Source organism: Eupeodes corollae, chromosome 3, assembly GCF_945859685.1.
Source record: "Eupeodes corollae chromosome 3, idEupCoro1.1, whole genome shotgun sequence".
Lineage (NCBI taxonomy): Eukaryota > Metazoa > Arthropoda > Insecta > Diptera > Syrphidae > Eupeodes > Eupeodes corollae.
The window spans coordinates 94183075-94208737 of record NC_079149.1 but is presented as its reverse complement, the minus strand read 5'-3'; the positions used below and the strand labels follow the sequence as shown (position 1 = coordinate 94208737).

The 25663-nt window shown below is 35.2% G+C and overlaps 1 protein-coding gene across 3 annotated transcripts in view; it reads right to left on the bottom strand.

Annotated features, from left to right (window-relative positions):
• LOC129949693 (CUGBP Elav-like family member 2) overlaps positions 1-25663 on the bottom strand; it is a 374661-nt gene that overhangs the window by 7306 nt on the left and 341692 nt on the right. For 2 of the 3 annotated variants that reach the window (XM_056061290.1, XM_056061291.1), the window contains exon 7: positions 19695-19934. The exons of the other annotated variant lie outside the window; for it this stretch is intronic. In XM_056061290.1, the coding sequence (XP_055917265.1) occupies positions 19695-19934 (240 nt within the window). The remainder of the gene's footprint in view (positions 1-19694; positions 19935-25663) is intronic. 3 annotated transcript variants of the gene reach the window in all.

Genomic DNA, 25663 nt, shown 5'->3' with positions numbered 1-25663 from the left:
TTAGATTGGACCATGACATTTACTTTTTGAAGATAATTTCATTTAAATGTTGACCGCGGCTGCGTCTTAGGTGGTCCATTCGGAAAGTCCAATTTTGGGTAACTTTTTCGAGCATTTCGGCCGGAATAGCCCGAATTTCTTCGGAAATGTTGTCTTCCAAAGCTGGAATAGTTGCTGGCTTATTTGTGTAGACTTAAGACTTGACGTAGCCCCACAAAAAATAGTCTAAAGGCGTCAAATCGCATGATCTTGGTGGCCAACTTACCGGTCCATTCCTTGAGATGAATTGTTCTCCGAAGTTTTCCCTCAAAATGGCCATAGAATCGCAAGCTGTGTGGCATGTAGCGCCATCTTGTTGAAACCACGTGTCAACCAAGTTCAGTTCTTCCATTTTTGGCAACAAAAAGTTTGTTAGCATTGAACGATAGCGATCGCCATTCACCGTAACGTTGCGTCCAACAGCTTCTTTGAAAAAATACGGTCCAATGATTCCACCAGCGTACAAACCACACCAATCAGTGCATTTTTCGGGATGCATGGGCAGTTCTTGAACGGCTTCTGGTTGTTCTTCACTCCAAATGCGGCAATTTTGATTATTTACGTAGCCATTCAACCAGAAATGAGCCTCATCGCTGAACAAAATTTGTCGATAAAAAAGCGGATTTTCTGCCAACTTTTTAAGGGCCCATTCACTGAAAATTCGACGTTGTGGCAGATCGTTCGGCTTCAGTTCTTGCACGAGCTGTATTTTATACGGTTTTACACCAAGATCTTTGCGTAAAATCTTCCATGTGGTCGAATAACACAAACCCAATTGCTGCGAACGGCGACGAATCGACATTTCACGGTCTTCAGCAACACTCTCAGAAACAGACGCAATATTCTCTTCTGTACGCACTGTACGCATTCGTGTGGTTGGTTTAATGTCCAATAAAGTAAACTGAGTGCGAAACTTGGTCACAATCGCATTAATTGTTTGCTCACTTGGTCGATTATGTAGACCATAAATCGGACGTAAAGCGCGAAACACATTTCGAACCGAACACTGATTTTGGTAATAAGATTCAATGATTTTCAAGCGTTGCTCGTTAGTAAGTCTATTCCTGATGAAATGTCAAAGCATACTGAGCATCTTTCTCTTTGACACCATGTCTGAAATCCCGCGTGATCTGTCAAATACTAATGCATGAAAATCCTAACCTCAAAAAAATCACCCTTTAGCTCAACTCGCTAGTATCTCCAAAAGTCGCTATTAACCCAAAACTTTAAATTCGAAAAATATTAAATCCATGCAGCTTACGAAAAGGCTAACCCTCATATAAGCTTAATTTTTTTTAATTCCTCAGGAACTAAGAAACCGGTTAATTTTTTTTTTTTTTGAATATATTTTTATATTGTCTAAATAATAAATGTTTGATGATTAATCAAATGCTAATTTGGAAAGTAGCCCTCAATTTTTTTTCACAGCTTTTTCAGCAAACAACTTGGTTTTTTTACGGTTCTTAAGGTTCAGCTAGTGGATCTAAGGAGTTTTATACGAATGCAAAACTCGCCATTTTTTTATCAGTTGAAGACGCAACTATTGTAAACGATGACATTAAATCGACGTATCGATGAAAATTGGTGCAGACACACAGGATGTCGTTGTTAACAAGTGACAAGAAGTCCCAAATATTCTAAGAGAGCACGCAAAGCTCTTTAGGTTTTACTCGAAAATTTCACTTTTTAATTTTAATTTTTTGTTCTGCAGAATAACTTGACTAACTTTTTTGTCTGCGAGAATATTTTTTCTGAACGATACTTTTCATTAAAAAGAGTATCGGTGATGGCGTTGGAAAAAGATTTAATAATTTGTTTGTCAATTAAGGAAGTGTCTATAAACAAGGGTTATTTTTTTTACTTTGACATATAGGAACGTTATGGCAAGTTTTGCATTCGTAAACAATTTAGAAAATGAGATTTTAATGAATCCTGACATTACGATGGTAGAGAAGTCGAAAAGAGTTGGTCCCTAGATTCCACCCGTCTAGTCTTGGACTAGTAGTCCCAATCAAATTTTTGTTGGTAAAAATCAAAAACAAACCAACATATATTTTTTTAGTTTTTGATAATTTTGTATTTAACTTGACTTTTAAAACAAATATTTGTGTATTGTTCTAGAGGGGTACCCTGCGGCAATACTCAAGAACTAATCAACCGATTTGAATGATTTTAATACTGTTTTAATTAAATTTTTTCTGATCAAAAAAATGTCATTGTTTTAATTTCTGGTTTTTCAAAAAAATTAAAAGTTTTTGGAACCTTGAAAATAGGTCATAATTTTTTTACGAAATCAAAATGTCAAATTTTAACATAAGTTACAAAATTCAATACATATAAAAAATCAATCCAAATAAAAACCGTTCCAAAAATTTTCAAATAAATATTTCGAAAATCGATGTTTTTTTTTATTAAAATGGCGTTTAAATTTTTGAAAACAAACTTTTTTGCAGGTATATTTGAAAAACTTAAAATACAAACCCTAAAATAATGTTTTTTTTGTCGATGACTTTTTAACACGTGTGTTTTTAAGTTCAACCTATTTTATTTTGGACAAGAATAATTTCTATTTCATCATCATTTCAAAAAATAAATAGTGATTAGTTCAAGATCAAAACACCCTACGACTAAGAATCACTTTTAGGAACACAATATTCGACTTTGAACTAAAGGGAAGTGCAAGAATTTTAAAATATGTTGAACTCATGAATAAAAATATTTGAAATTTGAATTTGAAATACAAAGCCATCGAGACTAAAATAACTTGGAATTTTAAGGAATTTTTTAAATTTAATTTCTGAACGTCTGTACCAATTTTCATCAATATTCTATAAAAATTTGGCTGCTGTAGCAGGATTGTGTTTTTTCGTTAAATTAAAATGAAAATGAGTCGTATTTTTTTGTTTTTTAACAAAAAGGAAGTCAAAACAACGTTAACATTTCTGAAATTGATTAATTTGGACAAAAATTAATTCTTAGTCTAAAATTTGAATTTTAAACGAACTAAAATAATAAAAAATTACGTATACGCCTGAGTATACCATATTTAAAATTTCTTTATATGAAGTGTCTATCATCACATTAGAAATTTAAAATACAAAAAAAAAACTTTATGAAAAAAATCCATGGTTTTATCATTAAAAGAAACATTCCCGTTAGTTACATTTGAAAAAAAAAAATCTTTTTTTCGGGAGGATTCAAAGGATTCAGTTGTTCTGAATTTGAATTTAATTTAATTTTTGCTATCACATCAGATCTTTAAAATATGACCCTTACAAAATACTAAAAACAGTTGAAAATGGGGTTTTTAAGGATCAGTTAATACTCAAAATCTAACAACACACAGTAAAAATTAGGACTATTTTAGCAACGTTGTAACTTGGTTTAAATTGCATGATGATTTTTTTGAAGACATAATTTAAATCAATTTAGTATCTTAACTGGTTCCTAAACGTTCTCATTAGTTATGAGTCTTTATTTGACCTCATTTGAAGTTAAGAGCAAACCTTGGATTGAGTACTTTCATATTTACAAAAAAAAACACACGTTTCGGAGTTAATTTTTAATGCTGCTTTCTAATATGAACTTGGATTTCAACTATCTGCTCAGGTTTTAAAATACCCGTTTTAAAAAAATAATTTTATATTTTTTAACATACATATTTCAAAAACTTGATTTAGTAGAATTGTTTAGACAACAGATTCGTTACGTGAATAGAACTAAAATATTGTTTTGTCATTTTCTGTTGAAAACAGTCCAAGCTTCAATGGTTCAGTGTTTCTTTAAGATTTTTGAAAGACTTGTGAAATTCACTTTTGAAGTTTTTTTCGAATGTTATATAAAATAATTTAAAATTTATATCAATTTGAATATCGCGTATTATCTTGAAAAAAAAAAAGAGGAAAAAAACCTTTTTTGACCGTTGTTATGGAATTATAACAGCGTTTAATTTGATTCGCAGTAGCATATTATATCACTCCAATTTTTCAAAGCCTATTTGATGGTTTCGGGCTCATATACTATTGGAATTGTTGGTATAGAATTGCTTCCCCACAAATGTCTAAAAGGTTCAAACCGACATCCCCAACTCATCTGATAGTTAAGGTAAGGTTGGAGTGGCTGTCCAGATGACATTGACGCAAGTAGACCTCAATGGTCCATTGTGATACCACTAATGAGGTTACTCATGGGAGAATAATGAACTTAAACAAACTATTTCGTACTTTTAATAAAGTTGGAGAGACGTTTTGTGTCAATCGAAGAAGGGATTACCGAGAAAGCTATTCCTTCTAATGGAGAGTGCTGGACATGTACACAGAAGGTGTTGGACTGTTTCCTCTTCCTCCTCGTCCATGCAGCTTCTGCAGAAGTCATCTGTGTAGACCCCTAGCATGTCTTCCTATGAGGCAGTGACCTGTTATTACTCCAATTGTAGAGCTTATAACTTGTCTGCTCAGGGATATCAAGCCTTTTGACCGTTTTAAGTCTATGCTTGACCATATTTGCTTAGTTGCTAGGCAGATGGTACTTTGTGACCATCTAGCATTTGTTGTTTCTAGAGCATATTGCTTGAGAAGATATTTGCATGTAGCAAGTGGTGTTCCTATGTTATGTTTTTGTCTAACATTAGGCAGAAGTGTTCCGTTTTTGGCGAGCTCATCGGCTTTGCAATTTCCCGGAATGTAAATATTAAACTGTTCCATCATCTCATTCAGAGATGATCGACATTCGTGGACTATTTGAGAGTTTGTGGAGACAGACGCAAGAGATTTAAGAGCGGCTTGGCTGTCCGAGAAGATTCGTATATCCTTGCAAGATATAACGTTTCTTTTTAGCCAGGATAGTGCTTCTTTAATCGCCATTACTTCTACCTGGAATACATTACATTGATTGGGAAGTCTGTATGATAGACTGAGATTCAGTTGTTCCGAATAGATACCACTTCCAACTCCGTGATCGGTCTTTGAACCGGCTGTATAGAAGTGTACCGCATCGTCTTCCAAGGGTCTCTCTTCTTCCCAGGAGGATCTTGAACGGATGGACACATGGAAGCTTTTACCGAATACCATTTTTGGGGTGGTATAGTCTAAGCTATCTGGGATAGATCTGAAACTGTCTAGAATAGTAGTATGTCCAGTATTGTTACTGTTCCATTGAGAGGTGGCTCTAAGCCTCACACATGAGTTGGCTGCCACCATTTTGAAAAAGATGTCAAGAGGTGTTACCTGGTGACCTGGACTTTGATGAGCTTATTTAGATTTACCATCTTGTCCAGTGCAGTCCACAATACGACAGCTCCATAAATGAGTATCGGTCTGATTACCGAAGTGTATAGCCACTGGGTTATTTTTGCGGAGAATCCCCATTTTGATCCTATGGCCTTTTTACAAGTAAAAAGCGCTGCAGGAGCCTTTTCTACTCTTTCATCAATATTTGCCTTTCAATTTAGTTTTTTGTCTAAAATGAGGCCCAAATATTTAGCTTGATCGGAAAAGCTTAATGGTATTCCTCTTATCTTGGGTGGGCTAATCTGAGGAATTTTATATCTTCTCGAAAAGAGTATTAATTCTGTTTTGTGTGGGTTGACGTCCAATCCACATTGCTTAGCCAATTTTGTTAGCCTATTTAAGGTATTTTGTAGGAGTTCCGAGAGAACTTGGGGGTGCTTCCCAGATACGGATATTGCAAAGTTGTCAGCACAGGCAATCACCTTGAAACCCTCAGCTTCCAATGATGTAAGTAAGTCGTTTACTACCATGTTCCATAAAAGATTTGAAAGGACCACACCTTGGGGGGTGCCTCGATTGACCGATCTGGTGGTAGTAACACTTCTCATGCAAGAAGTTATTGTCTTGCTTTTGAGCATGAGACTTATAAGATCTATGAGTGACTTCCCTAATTTCAGCTTATCCATTGCTGTTGTGATCGCCTGGTAACTGACGTTGTTGAAAGCTCCTTCAATATCTAGGAACGCTACCAGGTTATATTCTTTGTATTCGATGGAATGTTCAATAGTACGTACCAGTGAGTGAAGTGCTGATTCTACTGATTTTCCCTTAGAGTAAGCATGTTGAGCTGTGGAAATGAGACATGGTTTTAAGTTATGTCTGATGTAAATTTCAATCAATCTTTCCAAGGTTTTTAGAAGGAAGGATGATAAGCTGATTGGTCGTAGATCTTTAGAGATAACGTGTGAGGGTTTCCGTGCTTCAGGAATGAAGACTTCTCTTGCCATTCTCCAGGCTTTAAACTTAAACAGCTTTTCAGAATGATTTCGAATGGTGGAATGATCATGTCTGAGCATTTTTGTAGTTCGGTCGGAATGATTCCGTCTGGTCCTGGAGATTTATATGGATCAAAGCTGTCTATGGCCCATTGCAGTTTTTCCCGCGTTATTAGATCAACTAAATCGCTTGTAGAAGCTTTAGACCCTGATGTTAAGTCGTTGAGTATGTTAGAGCTACCTGGAAAGTGGGTGTCTAATAACAGATTAAGGGATTCTTCATCTGTGATTGTTCACGTGCCTGCTTATGTCTTTAAAGCACGGGTTATTGTTGGACTTAAGCCAAAAGAAAAGGCCCATTGTGATACCACATGAATCTGGAGAATTTCTTTTTACTTGTCGACCCATTTTGAGCTTTTTATAAAGCGAAGAAGATATTTAATATCCTTTTTAGCTAGTTCACTGGGATTATCAAAAGAGTAGTCTCCCAGATGAAGTTAACAAAACGGGGACATTATCAAAAATAATTATGTCTTTCTGTCAAATTTCAAGTGGAAACCAGTTGTTATTGTCAAAATAACATACGATTCAAAAACAAACCGCTAAATGGCTTATTCTAGTTGCAATTGGTTTGGACCTGACTAACGGATAACTGACGTGAAATATTTTTTGTTGGTAGTTTTCTCATTATACTTTAATAGAAAAATCGATGAATATTGGGCTTCATATAATAAGAATTAATGGAAGATCATCATATTAACGTATACACAATTCAAATCCATCAATATGTTTTCTGACATGAGTCCCAGATTGAATAAATTATGATATTTGCTTTAGATAAATCACCCATTTGGGGATTTCCTTTAAATTTGAAATACATGTCATATTTCTTGCCCACAGAAAATTGTATACCTAAAAGCAAATATAACCTAATTTTTCGCGTATAAGACATTCGAGTATTCCTTAGGCACCTTAGAAACCACCTGATGGAGGAAATAGCTTATGGACTTTCCTTAAGATTTGTACTCAAAATTTTCTAGTGGTTTTCTAAGGGTGAGTTATAAAATGAAACATAAAGTACTTTTTCATGTTGCTTCATTTTTTCCACTCTTAAGATCTTAGAAAATAATGTTTTAGTTTAATAAGGATATTTTTTGGTTCCTTGTTTTATATTTTATGAAACACTATTTCCTTCTAAAAGAGACCAAGGACCAGAAAAGTTATTTAAAGTATTTTAATATAAAATGTCATATTTTAAGACCTGAATTAAAACACCAAAAAATTGTAGTTCTGGGATCAAAAAAAAAGTCTAAAAAGCTTTACGAGATAAAATTAAAACAAACAAAAATATGACACAGGGATTGATAGCTACTACACAGATTCATAAAATAGGGTTAACATGCGAAGCACATTTCATGGAACCAATATATGTACATACTTTGTACGTAAACGTATATTTGTATGTTTGTAGAAAATATCATATGGAAAAAAAAAATAAAAGTTTTACTTTTAGAGATAATAACCTTATTTTTTATGAAGCACAGCTTTGTATAAAATTGAATCTTTCCATCTCTACCAATCCGGCTTTGTAGAAAAAAAAAAGAAAAAAAAATAACAGAAACGAGTATAAAAAGGATATTTCGAAATATTTCCATGAATTTGATTGTGTCCTTTTATAACCCCGTCATAAAATGAAAACGGAAAAGGTAACATCGAATTTTTGTTTTTTTTTTTATCATCTTCCTTTGCCAGGACTCACAATCCTTGTATACCAATGGTTATGAGAATTGGTGGCATACAGAAACGCACGGGAGAAGAGGAATTGTTTTGGCTTTTTATTAAAACAAGGACGTTTTTTTTGGACACTCAGGTAAGGATATCTGTCTATATATGCAGGACATTTGGCTGATTCAGAGGAATTTTTGTTCTTTTTTTTCATTCGGTTTCTGTTTATTTTTCATCATTTTTGTTTTTACTTTATCCTGTGTGTGTATGTGTATTTCTTTGTATTCCTGTAAACATTTTATTGTCTTTTGTTTGTTGCTGCAGAGTTTAATATTGGAATTTTTACGATGAAAAATTCTTATCGAGGATATAATATCTTGTTTCGGGTTCTGCTTTTGCTTTTGATGAGCGCACGTTTGCATCGCGTTCAATTCGGTAAGTTGGTTGGTTGGTTGGTTGGTTATGTCCATAACAAAATTGTTGGGTTAAAATGGGCTTTAGGTATGAATGCGAGCCTGTGTTTTATGTAAAGGTGAACATTTTTATATTTCGGTTATGACAAAACAAAAAGGAACGCACACACTTTAAAATGAAAGGGATTTTTGAGGCTTACAAGCGAAAATTGAGGTAAAATTATTTCAATTGTTTTATAAAAGGAAGTTTAATTTGGTCAGTTGCCAAACATTCATTGTCACAATATAAAAAATAAAAAATAATGTAATTTAAGAATGGGCTTAGCGTAATATTACAATTCTTTGTGTGTGTAATATGCAATCTCAAGGAATTATGGCTTTATACATACATATGTGTATGTTCTTAATATCGGAAGGAAGCTGGAAGCTTCCTCTAGAAGGGATCTATAAGTCTGTCATCATTCCTTGTTAAGACCTTGGAAAGATTGACTGATATCCATTTAAGGGCAAGTATTACATGCCAACTGTAAAGGTAAATTGGTGGAAACAGCGTTACACACTTTAGTACGCACCATCGAATATTCCCTCCATCATAAAGAGTTCACTGTTGTTGCTTTCCTTGGCACCGAAGGTGCCTTCAACACATCTGCACTAAAATCTCTAAATGTAGAGAGTTGGCTTCGGGAGTTAATTCATTTAATGCTTACTAGCAGAATAATTAACTCAAAATTGGGCAACTCTTCTAGTAGACGATTCGTTAGTAGAGGGAAACCGCAAGGTGGTGTTCTATCCCTTCTCCTCTGGTACCAAGAGGTGAATGAAATCATAACTAGTCTGGATGCTAAGGGTTTCAGAGTGATAGCATCTGCAGATGACGTTGGAAAGCATCTTAACATCCTAAAAGAACTCTTACAAAATGCCTTAGACAGACTTATACTTTGGGCTAATCGGTGTGGACTGAGTGTTAACCCACACAAAACCGATTTGGTCTAATTTTTGAGGAGATAATAAATTTCATTTGTCAACCCTCCCTATATTAAAGAAATCCAATTCAAATTCTGAGACGAGACTAAATACCTTGGTCTTGTCTTAGACAAAAAACTAAATTGGAAACGCAACGTACAGGAAAGAGTCAAAAAAGCTACTGTAGCTCTCTTTTCTTGCAAAAAAGCTATTGGTAATAAATGGGGTTTACAACCTAGAATCACACGTTGGCTATACACATCGGTAATCAGACCGATTTTAACGTACGGTGTGGTAGTATGGTGGACTGCTTTAGAGAAAGGTATAAAGAGGGATAAGCTAAATAAAGTCCAACGTTCAGCCTGCCTATGTATAAGTGGATTGCTTCGCACGACCCCGTCTGCGGCACTGGACACCTTACTCTACCTTACACCTCTTGACATATTAAGCAAACAAATAGCTGCAAGCTCTGCTATTCGCCTCAATGTTTCGTCGCAGTGGACTAACAACAACATTGGCCACTCCGTAATTCTAAGGTACTTAGAATCAATTCCAAAGCATACAGACTACACCATCCCCAACTACAATTCGACAGAAACTTCCAGATTTCTATACCTACCAGATCTTTTTGGGAGGATAGGACATTCTTGGAAGTTGATTAAATCCATTTTTACACAGATGGGTCAAAAATAAAAGAAGGGGTTGGTGGAGGAGTGTACTCTGAACGACTGAAATTAAGTCTCTCATTCCGCCTTCCCAATCATTGTCGCGTGTTCCAGGCGGAACTTTTGGCGATAAAAAAAGTCTTGTCCTGGCTCCTAAAAACATGATATCAACATCGGATATCCGTATTTTCTCTGATAGTCAGGCCGCTATCAAAGCTCTGGACTCTGTCTCTTCAAACTCTTTAACAGTTCATAACTGTCGATCATCTCTAATGGAGATGGCGCAACAGTTTAATATTCACCTTTGCTGGGTGCCGGGCCATAGAGACATTCCAAGTAACAGTAAGGCAGATGAACTCGCCAGGAACGGTACAGTACAGCCCATCCTACCACGTTTGGCAAGTACTGGCATACCAATCGCTACTTGTAAAGTGCTGCTAATGGAAGACGCTGCGAGGAGGGCAGGCACCAGGTGGACCAACATCACCACGTGTCAAGCCACAAAAAACATCTGGCCAACACTGGATTTAAAACGTTCAAGGTGCTTGGTCTCCCTAAGCAGATCGCATAAGCTCGATAATAGGTGTCATAACCGGACACTGTCTAGTGGGAAAGCACGCCGCGAGACTAGGCGTATTCTCAAATGACTTTTGCAAAAACTGTGTGGACGACGAAGAGGAAGAAAAGGTTCTTCATCTTCTCTGCACATGCCCTGCTTTGGTTCGAAAATGCAAGAATTACCTAGGAGAATTCTTATTATATGATCTAAACGATCTAAATCATATCAGCATAATCCAGCCTCTCACGTTTCGTAAGGGACTAAAACTGGTTCCATTGAGCTAAAGAGGACGGCTTAAGATTCTTGTGGTATCACAATGGGCCATTAAACTGGCCTAAGTGTGTCCGTTTCCATCTTGGACAACCACTATAACCTAACCTAACCTAAAGGTATCCGTGGCATGAGGTACTGCATCTTGCGAGGAATTGACAAATTCTCCAAGAGAAATTCTTGTCATGAAAAGCGCTTTCTTAAATTTGTCGTTCGGATTCGGCTTAAAACTGTAGGTCCCTTCCATCCCTGACAACAGTACTCGCACACAGGAATGATTGAAAGTTATAGTCACTAGGCCCGTGTTCTAAAACGGACTGTTTTTTGAACTTTAAAAAAATAGATTCATGTTTTTGAATTTTATAAATGTAGTTTCTTCCCTAATATAACGTTTTTGATGCTTAAACATCAATTTTTAAAGAATTATTTGTAGGTAATGTAAAAATACTTGCTAACATTTTTTTTCTGAATTAAGCAATTATAAAATTTGTTCATTTGTTTTCAACATAAAACCAAAAAAACAAATTAAGTGGATAATTTGCTTTTAATTATATTCAGGAAATCGTTGTGCAATGTTTTTTATACTTTTTTGCTGCTTACATTATTCTGATTCAGGAAAGCAAAAAATGATTAGAGAAATGGTTTTTAAGTTTTTAAAAATCAGCTTCTAAAACATGTTCTATATTTAGTTGCTTGAAAAAATTCAACAAAAGCCTTTTTTTATATTAATAAGATTGGGCTTATATGTTAAAGTAAGTGCATTTAATGAATTTAAATCATTTGAATTTTGATTACGTTTTGGGAAACTTATTGAATCGAATACCTTTATGATTTTAAAAAATATGTTTTGAAGTTAATTGTTAGTGTAGATTTAAGATTCGAATTTCGATTTGAACTATCTGCTCAAATTTTTAAAAACAAAAGTGTCTAACATTATTTTTATAGATTACAACATTTTTTTATTAATTATCAATTTTTTTTCTTCTGTTAAGAACCAGCTTAGCATAAAAAGCTCAGCGTATATTTTAACTAAATTTTGAGGACAGGGATTATAGATCTTTCAAACCATCCAAAATTTAACTGACACAAATACTATTACTTATAAACTTATATAGCATCAAAAAGCCTTACATACAAATTTTTGTTTTAACTTTATAATGTAATATGACAAATAGTGCCTGTGGCTTGATGGTTAGAGTGTAGGAAGTAGGGTTTAATCCCAGCCACCTAAATTTTTTTTTTTTGCGGATACTGCCTCTTGCGAGGATTTGACAATCTATCCAAAAGTAACTCTTGTCATGAAAAGTTAAATCTTAAGTAGGCGTTTGGATTCGGTACAAAAACTGTATGTACCAATTTTTTTTTTTTTTAATTAAGATCTTGACATTTTCGAAAATGGTTCGCTTAAACATCGCACAACGCATACAAATTATTAAAATCTACAACAAAAATAGTGATCTGGCAAAATTGTGAAGAAATTTGAAGTGATTTAATTGGCTACATACAGTAATGTGCAAAACATTTGCAACTAGAACCATCAACATATTTCATTAAAAAAAATTGTTTAGAAAATCAAACAGGCAAGTTCTTTTTTTAGTTTTTTTTTTAAACTTTTTTGATAATACGTTATAATTGTTTTAAGGAAAATTAACATTCTTTGCTTAAAAAAAAATTAAATCACTTAATACTTTAATAGTTGGTAAAATTGCTGTGAAAAACATTTGCAACTTAGAAATCACATCTAAATTTCAAACTATTCTCTTCAAAATTTCTCCCAGGTTCTCTATTGGGTTTAAGTCTGGGGATTGGGCTGGCCATGGTAAAACCCCAATCTTTTTTTTCTGTAATCCACTTTGTGGCCAACTTCGAGTTGTGTTTGGATTCATTGTCTTGTTGAAACGTCCATTTCCCAATGGGCATAAGGCAGCATGGTGATACAAAGATTGTCGAATTTGCCTGACTCGTTAACTAGAGAACCAGCCAAAGACCAAAATTGAACCACCTCCATGTTTGACCGTCCGTTTAGTGTATTTTTAATGTAGCATTTCACCTCTTAGTCTTCTGACATGTTGGTTTCCACCCAATCGATTGATTCGTAAGAAAGTAAGACTGTTTCCCATTTTTGGGGACTCCAATTGAGATGAGTTTTTGGAAAAGCCAAACGAGCTTCCACTTTTTTTTTTAAATAAATGGGTCTTTCACTATTTGAAAACAACGCAATCCGGCCTGCAGTGCGCGACGTCTGATAGTTGATGGGTCAATGGGTAACCCAAGTTCAATTTTTGCTTAAGGGGGTATTCTGGTCTAGAAATTAAAAAAAATCGATTTTTTTTTCTTTTCATATTTTCATAGTTTAACTATTTAAGAATATGTCTACTAGAGGATTTTCCCAAATTCAAATTATTTTCGGAGAAATAAGTATTTTGCTGAGCAGCCATCCAAATCGGTTGGGCTGCAACTAATAGAACAAAAGACATAATGGGGTACTTTAAACGCGTTTTTCTCAGAACTGTCTTTTTGAATCTGATACCCACGATTTCTCAGGTTCTGCCGAACCGATTTACTTGAAATTTTAAGAAAGTCTTCTTTAGGGACTTGTCTACGTCCGGAACTACGGCCATCCCCAAATTTTTATTTTTACTATTTTTAACAAATCGAAGAATGTTCAAAAAAATGGTAAATTTTTTGTATTTTTCTTTAGACAGCCGCCATTTTGTAAAAAAAAATGTTTGTAACTTTTCCGTAGTTCCAGACATTGCGACATTATTGTAGATTAATAATCTTTTTTAGTTTTTGATTTCAGATTTCTAGGAGAGTTAAAATCGTGGGTATGGTCACGTACCAAATTTTTGAGACGCACTACTCTATCAGCTGATAACTAACGGAATTTTTATTTTTTTTTACTTTTTTATTTTTTTTTGTATGCTTCTAATGTGAATAAATAATGTATACAAAAATTGATGGTAAAATTGTAGCTTGCTTTTTTCTACAGCACTTCAAAAATTACATAAAATTCATGTCTCTAGACCAGAATACCCCCTTAACTGGATTATTCCGTGGGTTTTCCTCGGAAGAAATTTGTTATTTTTTAATCATCTTTTGCTGTGTGATGGAATAACAACTTTTTACTTTTGATGATTCTCCAAATAGTTGATTTTTGAATGGAATATTTTTTGAAATTTCTTTTTGTGATGCTACTTTTTCGAAATCACTCAAAATTCGGAATTTTAAACCCGATGTTTATTTATTTTTACCGTTTTAAAACAAAACCTTTTTTTTTCAATTTATAAAGAATTTTTTCAGAAAAAAATAGTTTTATCCACCAAAGTCCCCGCAAAAACTAACTAAACAAATTAAACTACAAGTATAAACGTATTTAAATGAGACAAAAAGTGAAATGGGCTGTAGTTGCAAATGTTTTGCACAGCTGAAATCTTTATTATATTTCAGTACTTGAAGATTATGAACAGAAAGGTGACATATACAAAAGTCTGAATCAATAAAAATAATTTAATTGGAACAACGTTTGTACATACGAATGTTCGTTTTTTATAGCGGTGACAATTTCAAATGTTTTGCACAGTACTGTATATTGTAAGACTTGTGCATCGTTTCGCTCGTATCACTGAAAATATCGATGCTGTAAGGGAAAGTAGAGCCGAAGACCCAAATGAGTAGATTTCTCGTCGTTGTTCTCAGGAATTAGGACTGTCTTACGACACATTTGGAACCTACATCCATATAAAGTCCAGCTCATACAGCAACTCAAACCAGCTGACCATTCACAAAGTCGTAGATACGTCGAATGGGTGCTTAACAAACAGGCGGTGGACGGCGATTTTTCCAACTCTCTTGCAAGAGCCATTTTCTTACCGCTTAATTTCTCATCATGGCGATTTCAACTGGCCATCAAGATCAAGCGATTTGGCACCACTGGATTTTTTTGTGTGTGGCTACGTGTTTATGCAAGAAAACCTTTAACTCTAGAGCACGTAGAAACCAATATTCGTCAAGTTATGGCCGAGATACCGCCCAATAAGTGTCAAAAAGTGGTCGATAATTACCTCGAAAAAAATATTTTATATATGTTTTATTTAGTATCCATGGCGGGATGGTTAGTGCCCTGAACTGTCTTACCAGATGTCTTGGGTTCAAACCCTGCCTGGGAAATATAAAGTTTTTTTTTCAAGTTTTTTTTTTCAATTAGCAATTAGCTACTAGCTTTGAGCCCAAGGCTGGCTTACTTTATGATGGAGTTAACGATTTTTGCTTTGAGACGGTAACTGAAGACGAAATTATACGAACTTTTAAATCCTTGAGGTCCGAAGCTATAGGCGAAGACGGTATTCCGCTAAGATTTTTGAAACTTGTCCTACCCTGCTTGATTAACGCTCTCACTCATGTTTTTAATCACTGTATTGTCACTTCTACGTTTCCTATTGCGTGGAAAGCAGCCAGGATAACTCCTGTTCCGAAAAAGCCCACACCTTCCGAACTCACCGACTACCGGCCAGTAAGCATTTTACCTTGCATGTCCAAAGTTCTCGAAAAAATCCTTTCTAAACAAATTATTGACCATTTTACGTCCAAAAGATTGCTGTCTCCATACCAATCTGAATTTAGAGCTAACCATTCCTGCTCTACAGCAATGGTAAAGATCTTAGAGGATATAAGACTCGAATACGATAAGGACAATATCTCAGTACTGTGCCTATTGGACTTCTCGAAGGCTTTTGACAAAGTTGATCATCGAGTTCTTTGTCAAAAACTTGAGCACTACTTTGGTTTTTCGAATTCAGCTGTTCGTCTCATTGGTAGTTATTGGTGTAACAGAAATCAGCGTGTATGTGTTGGAAACAATTTTTCAGCACATACGTACTTGAAGATGGGCGTGCCACAAGGCTCTATTCTGGGACCAATTTTGTTTTGTGCCTTTATCAACGATTTGCCTTCGGTTTGTGAGCACGTCTCTTTTCATCTATATGCAGATGATGTACAAATTTATCTCTCACGTAGAATCGGTTTAATAGAGGATCTTGTCTTTCGCGTTAATGAAGATCTTGAGAGAATTTCTAACTGGGCTAAGGAAAATGGTCTAGTGCTTAATCCCAATAAAAGTCAAGCCTTACTAATTTCTAAGAAGACATACAACCATAGAGATCTAACTTCCATTACTTTGAATAGTGCCCATGTTAGTTTTGTAGATTCTGTGACCAGTCTTGGATTCAAAATCTCTAGGGATCTCTCTTGCAGAGACCATATAAATTATGTCATTGTCTTTTATGTCTTTTACTCCTCAAGAAACAAAACTTCGTCTTATGAGAACTCTACTCGTACCAATCATTTCCTTTTCTGAAGTCGTGTATCCGAAACTGGATTCTTAATCTGAATACAAACTACGTGTGGCGCTTAATGACATGACTCGCCCCGTTTATGGTATTCGCCGATATGACCATATCTCTGCTATCAGCAAAAAAATTTTTAAGTGCATTATGGTCGAATACGTAAATTTCCGTATTTGTATCTCTCCACAGAATTATTTGCACAAGAACACCTAAGTACCTTTATGAAAAAATTGAGTTCTGTACATCGTCAAGAACAAATAATCTAGTTATTCCAACTTTTAGATATCTTATTTCCTCACGGTTGTTCTTCGTTCACAGCATTCGCCTTTTTAACTCTTTGCCGGTTAGCATAAAAGGACGAGAGCTGCTAGTGAGCTCTATGAGCAGAAGAGGCGAGAGGAACGCCGACTTCTCAGAAGGAAAAAGAGAGGGCATGAGAAGCGTGCGGTCGAAGATGTTGAGAGGTATAAAAGCAGGAATGAGGTTCGAAAGTTTTATGAACAAGTAAAACGAAATTCACAGGTACATAAACCTAGAACCGAAGGCTGCAAAGACGAAAGTGGAAACATCATAGTGGAACCGCAGTCAATGCTGAGGATATGGAAGGACCACTTCTGCAGACTGTATAACGGCGATGAAGAACTGAATTCCGCTGTCAGGCAGGATGACCCATTCGATATAGACGACGAAAGCCAACAATCCCGTCCTCCCGACTTAGACGAAGTAAAGATTGCCATATCTAAGTTGAAGTCTAATAAAGCCGCTGGAGCAGATGGCTTGAATGCCGAGCTCTTTCAAGCAGCTGGGGATAAGCTGGTTAGGAGCACGCACCAACTTATCTGTAAGATATGGTCGGAAGAAAACTTGCCGGATGAATAGAACCTCAGTATTGTTTGCCCGATCCTGAAAAAAGGAGACCCTCTAAACTGCACCAACTATAGAGGAATAAGTCTACTTAACATCGCCTATAAAATCTTCTCTGCCGTAATATGTGAACGTCTAAAGCCCATCGTCAACAACCTCATAGGTCCTTATCAGTGTGGTTTTAGACCAGGAAAGTCCACAGTTGATCAAATATTCACATTACGGCAGATCCTGGAAAAAACTCAAGAGCACCAAATCGACACCCACCATCTTTTCATCGATTTCAAGGCCGCATATGACAGCATCTACAGGGACGAGCTGTATAGAGCCATGTCTAGTTTTGGCATCCCTGCCAAACTCATCCGTTTGTGCAGGATGACCATGGAGATTTCACTCTGCTCCATAAAGGTTGGAAACAACTTAACAGAACCTTTTGATGTCAAAAAAGGCTTTACACAAGGTGATGCGCTGTCATGCGATTTTTTTAACATCGTGCTTGAAAGAATAGTGCAGAGCTCACACGTCAACACTAGAGGCACTTTCTTTCAAAAGCCTGTCCAATTATTGGCATATGCTGATGACATTGACATAATCGGAAGAACTCAGCGTGATGTCAATGGGGCTTTTGTGAGTATTGAGGCAGAAGCGGCAAAAATGGGTTTAACGGTTAATGAGGGCAAAACGAAGTACATGCTGTCGTCTAGAAAGGACATACAACACCGACGTTTTGGTCAAAACGTCACAATCGACAGACGTAAATTTGAGGTAGTCAAGGACTTCGTCTACCTAGGCTCCACTGTAAACGCAGAAAACAACACCAGCGCTGAGATCAAACGCAGAATTACTCTTGCTAACCGCTGTTTCTTTGGACTAAGAAAGCAATTGAGTAGTAAAGTCCTCTATTGAGGGACCAAAGTGTTGCTATTTAAGACCCTTATCATCCCCGTCCTGCTATACGGTGCAGAAGCATGGACCATGACAAAAGCGGATGAAAGCACCTTGGGTCGCTTCGAGAGAAAAGTTCTTCGTGTGATCTACGGTCCCGTATGCATCGAAGGGGAGTGGAGGAGAAGATGGAACAACGAACTGTACGGGCTGTACAGCGACGTAAACTTAGCCAGAAGAGTAAAAGTCCAACGACTAAGATGGCTGGGTCACGTAGAGCGCATAGAAACCAATGCTCCGGCCCGGAAAGTCTTCGAATCCGCACCCACAGGACAGCGCAGTAGAGGAAGACCGCGGATCAGGTGGCGCGCACAAGTGGAAGGTGACCTCACCCAACTTGGAGCGCGAAACTGGAGACATCTAGCTAGGGACCGAGCTAGATGGAGAAGTTTGTTGGGTGAGGCCCTAGTTCACACAGGACTGTAGCGCCATCTTAAGTAAGTAAGTAAAAAACATACTCACTGAAATTGTCACTTTAGCCCTTGAAATATGTATGCAAATGTAAGGTTAAGATACATATTATGTTGTTTAAATTTCATTAATTATTATTATCAGAACATTAAAGAACGTTTTTATGCGGTTCATATTAATTAACTCATATTTATGTTAAGCGCTTGACCCCCCCCCCCCCTTTCTGATAAAAATCTAGACCCGACCCTGAATGATGTATAATATGGTTTGATTGTTTTTAAGTTAATATTTCATCTTATTTTTTTAGACTTCATCCTATCAAACCCTCCTTAAATTGACATTTTATAAAAAGCCAATAGGAATATTTTTGCGGAAATTTGAAGAATTGCTTAGGATGACGTGTCAAATTAATTCTTTGGACCTATCTTTCGCATGCTAATATGTGTGTTTTTAAAAGTAATATCTCAAATCATGATAGGAAAGTGCTTATGTAATGCGACGAACAAATCCTTGTCAAACTGTGTAAGGTATCAATCTTCTTTTCTTGTGTTTAATCTACAAATAAAGTTATTCCCGAAAACAATATTTAGGTTATCATCCCAAATATCAAATTGCTTAGATTGATCCCAGGGCTCAGATCAATGTGAACTGACAGCATTCCAAGAAATATTTGATCATATTTTATTTTTACTAAAGTACAATGAAACATTTCCGGAAATTTAATAAATAAAAATTAAAAGTGTCAATAATGGAAATAAGCCAATAATTTTTAAAAATAAAATTCCTAGAATATCTGAAAAGTCATAAATCGTTTCATAAAAAAACAAACACAAATAAAATTAACCCAAAAAGCTTTTCAAACTGATTCGTAACTATTGACACACAGTTGACAGCTTCATTAAAAACAACAAAAAAAAAAAAATGGAAATTCTTCATTTACACAGAAATTTAAAATATGTAATTTATTTTTATTTTTAACCATTAAATACAAATTTATGGTTGAAGACCTTTACAAGCTCGTTAAATCATAGCAAAAAAATGCCAAATGCCCCAAGTAATTATAAGTTTCTGCCAAAAATTTTAAAACAAAAAAGCCATCATCTGTCAAAATACTGAAAATTAGCTTTCACTCAAATTTACAAAAATACCAAAAAAATATGTTAGTCAAAAATAAATATCTATGTTTGTATGTAGGTATTTTGTTTTTGTTTTAAAAAATAAAATTAAAAAAACAAATATTTTTCAAAAAAGAAATCATGGGTAGGTACTTACATAATGTTGTCGATCCAGGTTGAGTGGTTGCCAATTGTGCTGGAATGGGTTGTGTTGGACTTGCCGGAACAGCTGCACTCAAATGCTGATGCGTCAAATGCTGATGGTGCGGATGATGGAATTGATGCTGTGACGGATTAAGAGCACTCAACGAGACCAAACTCTGCATGGACATAGGTGCAATAAGTCCGGTGGCAGCCGATAAAGCTGTTGCACTGTGATCCGGTGGGAAATTTAGTCCTGATATTTCCATATTTTTTTTTTTTGTTTTTTTGATTTTTTTGTAATTTATTTTTTAATGACCACAGAGTCGCAAGAGACATTACCAAAAATCAACAAATATAAAACATAGAAGAAAACACACACCCAAAAATGGATTATTTACATTTACAAAAATTTGTTTTTTTTGTTTGTTTATAAAAAATGTATTAATAAAAAATAAAACAACAATAACTAAACAGAATAAAAACTTTAAGAAATTCAAAATATACATCAACATAAAAATGCAAAAATAAAATAATACATTTTCTTGTTTTTTTTTTAAATTTTCAAAGACATACAGCAAAAAGGATGTTTTTTCAAGTTTTAGGTTTTGAAATGTTGTGTGTTTTGGAGAGGGAATGACATGGAATGGTTGAGGGTTTGGAAGGATTGTGAGTTTTTTTTTTGGGTGTCACACATAAAAACAAACATTCAAACAATCTTTTTTTATTTCAAACACAAAACAGTAATTTTAATCATGCTTTTGACATAAATGGAATCAAATCAATACAGACAAATTTGAAAAACTTTAGAATACGTACAAACAAAGTTGGTTTACAACATTAAAAGATTAAAAGACTAAAGCAGAATTGAATACATCAAAAAATAGCGTTTTTGACATTTGGTGACTATGTAGAAAAATCGAAGTGAAGTAGTTTTTTTAACAAATAATAAAAACCTACTAAAAGTTCGATTTGAATAAATGAAGGCATTGACCTGAAATCTATAAAAAATACTTAACAGACGAAATTTCTTTAAAAAATTCAATTGGTATTTTTTTATAAGATGCTCGTATATAAAGTTTTAAAATACTTAAAATTTGTAAAAATAATTTTATTGAAATCATAAAAATAGTATCATTAGCAGAATATTGTTTATATTTTCAGGTAAGGTTTGAAAATTTGAAGTTCAAATGGTAGACATGTGCATTCAAGAGGACACAAGCGTCCACAGGTTTTTTCTCAAAACCCACCTCTGTCTATCAACTCCTACTCTCACCTCCCCGCGGTGAAAATCGGGTGCCTAGTACCTCAACTGGAGATTGGGTTCCAACCCCAGTGCAAAGTTGTTGGGGGCAGCAAACGAGAGAGGGGGGGGAGAGGTGTTTCCACTAAGGCACCTCTCCTTATCCAGGCGGCAGCGGAGGAATTCTCGAGATGGAATCAACGGTGGCGTCTAAAGTTCCAGTAAGGTTGAACTACTTAGTGAACACCTCATACGGCTTCTTCGACATATTCGGAGCCCAGGCCTGTAAGGAGAGGTTTATCCGGCTCCCCTTCCTTGGAGTTACACTAAGGAAAAAAATACCTTAGTTGCGAAGCACTAACAAGCCTCGGATACGGACGGATTTACTGTTGACAACCCACGCAAACGAAATAAGGACAACGAACTTCGGATATGTACGTGGAATGTTAAGTCCCTTAACAGACCAATTGCAGCCGAAAAATTAGCGGAAGCCCTAAACTGCTGCAAGGCAGATATTACAGTCATCATTGGATGAAGTGCGATGGGATGGACCGGCCAAACGCAAACTAAAAGACTGCGATATATACTACGGTGACTGCTACCGAGAACAAAGACAAAGGAGAAAGATGAAGAACCGAAGAAGGTTTTAGACAAGGCGATGCACTGTCATGTGACTTCTTCAACATCGTTCTGGAAAGAATTATGCAAAACTCATTCGTCAATACTAGAGGCACAATCTTCCAAAGGTCCATCCAATTACTCGGATACTCAGATGATATTGACATAATTGGAAGATCAAAGCGTGATGTCATTATAGCGTTTTTGAGCATTGCGACGGAAGCGAAGAAGATGGGTTTAGTGGTCAATAAGGGCAAGACCAAGTATATGCTGTCATCATAAAAGGACACTGAACGACGACGTCTTGGACAAAAGGTCACAATGGACAGCTATAATTTCGAGGTGGTTAAGAACTTTGTCTACCTAGGTATCGCTATAAACATAGACAACGACACCAGCGCTGAAATCAAACGAAGAATAGCTTTTGCAAATCGCTGCTTTTTTGGACTTAGAAGGCAATTGAGAAGTAAAGTCCTCTCTCGAGCATCTAAAATCATCATCTATAAGACACTCATCATCCCGGTTCTCATTTATGGCGCTGAGGCCTGGACCCTGTCAAAGAAAGATGAGAGCGTCTTAGAATGCTTCGAGAGAAAAATTCATCGGGTGATTTTTGGTCCCGTACGCATTGATGGATAATGGAGGAGAAGATATAACGACGAACTGTACGGGCTGTACAGCGACACTGACCTAGTTAGCAGAATTAAAGTCCAACGACTTAGATGGCTAGGTCATGTAGAGCGGATGGACATCAACGCTCCAGCCCGGAAAGTCTTCGAATCCAATCCCGAGGAACGGCGCAGTAGAGGTAGACCGCGACTCAGGTGGCGCACCCAGGTGGGAGAGGACCTCAACCAACTTGTCCAACTTAGGACCGATCTAGCTGGAGACGAATGTTGGTTGAGGCCCAGGTCCGCCCCGGACTGTAGCGCGACCTTAAGTGAGTAAGTAAGGTTTGAAAACAATAAAAACCTACAAAATCAACACAATTTTGATAAAAATGTTGATATTAATATTTTGGTAAACCTTAAAAAAAAAGAACAGACGGGTACGAATGGGAAGTTATCTGTGTGTGCATTCAAGACTCTTTTTTTTTTCTATCTAATCACTACTGATACCTGTTGTTTTCCAATTGTAATCTTGAACGAAAATCAGGATCATACCTCTCTCCATTGAATAATTGCACTAAACTATTGAACAATGTTGGAAAATATTTAAAAATTATTTCCAAAGTTTTTGACGTGAAGCCCAAAAAGTGTGTTTTTCGAAAAAAGGTTTTACATAAATGAAACTGCTGTATGCAAGTTTATGCAAAAAGTTCGTACGACTCAATGTTTGCTTGTGGTCTGTTTGAATTATGCAACGATTTTCGGTCAAAAATTGTCTTTTCTGCCGAAGCATCTGAAACTTAAAAAATCCGAAAGATAAAATCACAGTTTTTAACAACCGATTGAGGTTTTCTCATAGAGATTTGAAAGCTTTTTATTGAATTTGTGCACGCATCCTTTCACTAATACGAACTGTCATTGTCAAGTTTACATTTTCATCAAGTACACAAACGAGTAACGTCTGCAAATTATTACTTTTTACTTTCGACTTAAAGGGAAGTTTTGCATTCGTAAAAAATATTCGATATTGAGATTTAATCAAAGGATGGTAGAGAAGTTCAAAAAGTGTGTCCCCCGATTCCGTCCATCTGTATGCCTGTCGTAATAGTTACAGCTCAAAGCATTGGTTCGATTGAGTTCATTTTTTGACTCGAGTAAGTTCGTACGACCCAGACATGCATTTTATATTCACCGAAATTATGAGTCGTTAACTAAAATGTTTGTTTGTAATTTATTCTAGGCCTAGCAGTCGGGTAATATTAGTTGTGTTAAGTTTTGTTGTCAATAAGACAATGGTTTGGGTAAAGGGTCAAAATTATCACAACCGTTCAGGCAGTGTAATAGAACCAAATCAGTTCAATTCTTCGACGCTTTCAAAAAATGGGCAATGCTTAACATATTTTGCGTAAGGATCTTGGGGTACACCAATATAAGATCAATCAGACTCAAGATTTGCAGGCAATTCAAGACTTGAGGCGATGTACCTTCTCCAAGTGGGCAAGTTTCAAGTAATTTTTGGATTGAAAAAATTAACCGTTTTTCTTCGATTTTTTACAAAACCGACTTTTCTTTTACTTAAATGAAAGACATAGATTTTAAAGATCTCTTCTTTAAGCAGGATGGCGCACAATGCCAATATGTATCTTGTGTGCACAAAGTTCCTAAATTATGTCACAAGCCCTCTTGGCGATTTCGATTCACAACTTCGGAGCTAACACACTTGGTATTTTTTTTGAAAGAAATATTTAAATTAATATTCAAAATAACTTTTTATTTGACAAGGATTATAAATATAAACTTAAAATGAAGCTTTATGAGTCTTCAAATACGTTAACTTTTTGTTTTTTATTTGTTCCACTTACATTTATGACACTTTTCACTGCTTGTTTTTAAAATTGAAGTACCAAAATTAACTTTTGAAAATTCTGTGCAATCTTGGAAAGTGGATTGTATTTATTTTCCGGTAGACACATAAATGCTGCTCTGACCAGGGTAAGAGGTTGCATTCTACCAGAGCCATTCCTCTTTTTAGATACAGAATGGATTGGCAGTTCCGCTAATCAACCATTTTAGACAAAGAACAATGGATATGCGACTCCTTTACAGTATGAATGCCGTGGCACAAGACCGAGCAAAGCTCCTTTGGTTTAGTATCCAAATGGGACCGAATTGGTAGGGTGAATCAAGAGAACCAGTTTTGTGGCTTCAATCGAAACTATATAATGTGTAATTAGGATGCGGTTTTCAAGCATTAGCCGGTTTATCTGTTTTATGGTTTTAGGGTTTAGTTTTAAAGAGGGTAGGCTTGGTGGCATGAAAATAAAACAAAAAAGAGGCTGGGATGCGACCAACACTGACCAACTTCGCATCCCGTCTGTCCATTTGTCTTGCTTAAAAGTTTGTCGTATCAATTTTTACCAAATTTGCGTACTATTTTTTATGAAAAAAAACGGACTGTTGGATTTTTACATAAAAATTACTGAATATCAAAACAAAATTTCTGTGAAATAAAATAGGTTTGAAGCCAATATTTTTAATTTTTGAAACGCTATTTTTTTTTGGTTTTTAATTTGTTGTACAAACACTGTGGATTCGATTTTTTTTCAAAATTTTACTGAATGTTTAAAATAATATATTTTGAAAGATAAAAGTAGTTTAAAGCGAATATCTAGAATTTTTGAAAAGATATTTAAGTCGAAAATTATTTTTTACCAACTTTTATAATTTTTGTGTAGGTTTTTATTTTTTTCTCAAAATTTAAACTAATGTTGAAAACAATATTTTTTATAAGTAAAAATTAGTTAGAAGCTATTATCTCAAATTTTTGAAAAGATATTTGTGTCGAAAATCTATTTTAACCAACTTTTATACATTTTATTGTTTAGGTTTTTATTTTTTGTAAAAAAAATGTCAATTAGATTTTTCTCAACATTTTCCAGAATGTTGAAAACAATATTTCTTATTAGATACAATATGTTTGAAGCCTAAATTTCAAGTTTTTGAAAAATATTTGAATCGATATTCAATTTTTAACAACTTTGAGTTCTTTTTTAGATTTTTATTTTTTATAAAAAAAACTGTCACTTAGATTTTGCTCAAAATTTTATCGGATGTCAAAAACATTAGTTTTTGTTGCACAAAATTGTTTTGGAGATGAAATCATATTTAAGTCGTAAAATTTTGGAGGTGACAAATTTCTTTTTTCAGTTTTTTTGATTTATTAAAAAAACAGTTAAATGGATATTTTTTCAAAAAATATATATATATATAATATATATATATAAAAAATAGAGACTTCTCTAGCGTTTTTGGTTCGTAAGATATTTAGGGTTAACCAAAATTTTCACCTTTTTTTCAAACTGCTATGGTAAAAAAACCACCCACGCAATTTCCTTGAGAGCCCTTTCTGCTTCTTTCTGCCTTATTATCTGTACAACAAAATTTATTTGAAATCTATATCTCTTCTGGTTCTTGAGCTATGAACAACGAAAAAAACGTCGCGAACGTACGTACTCA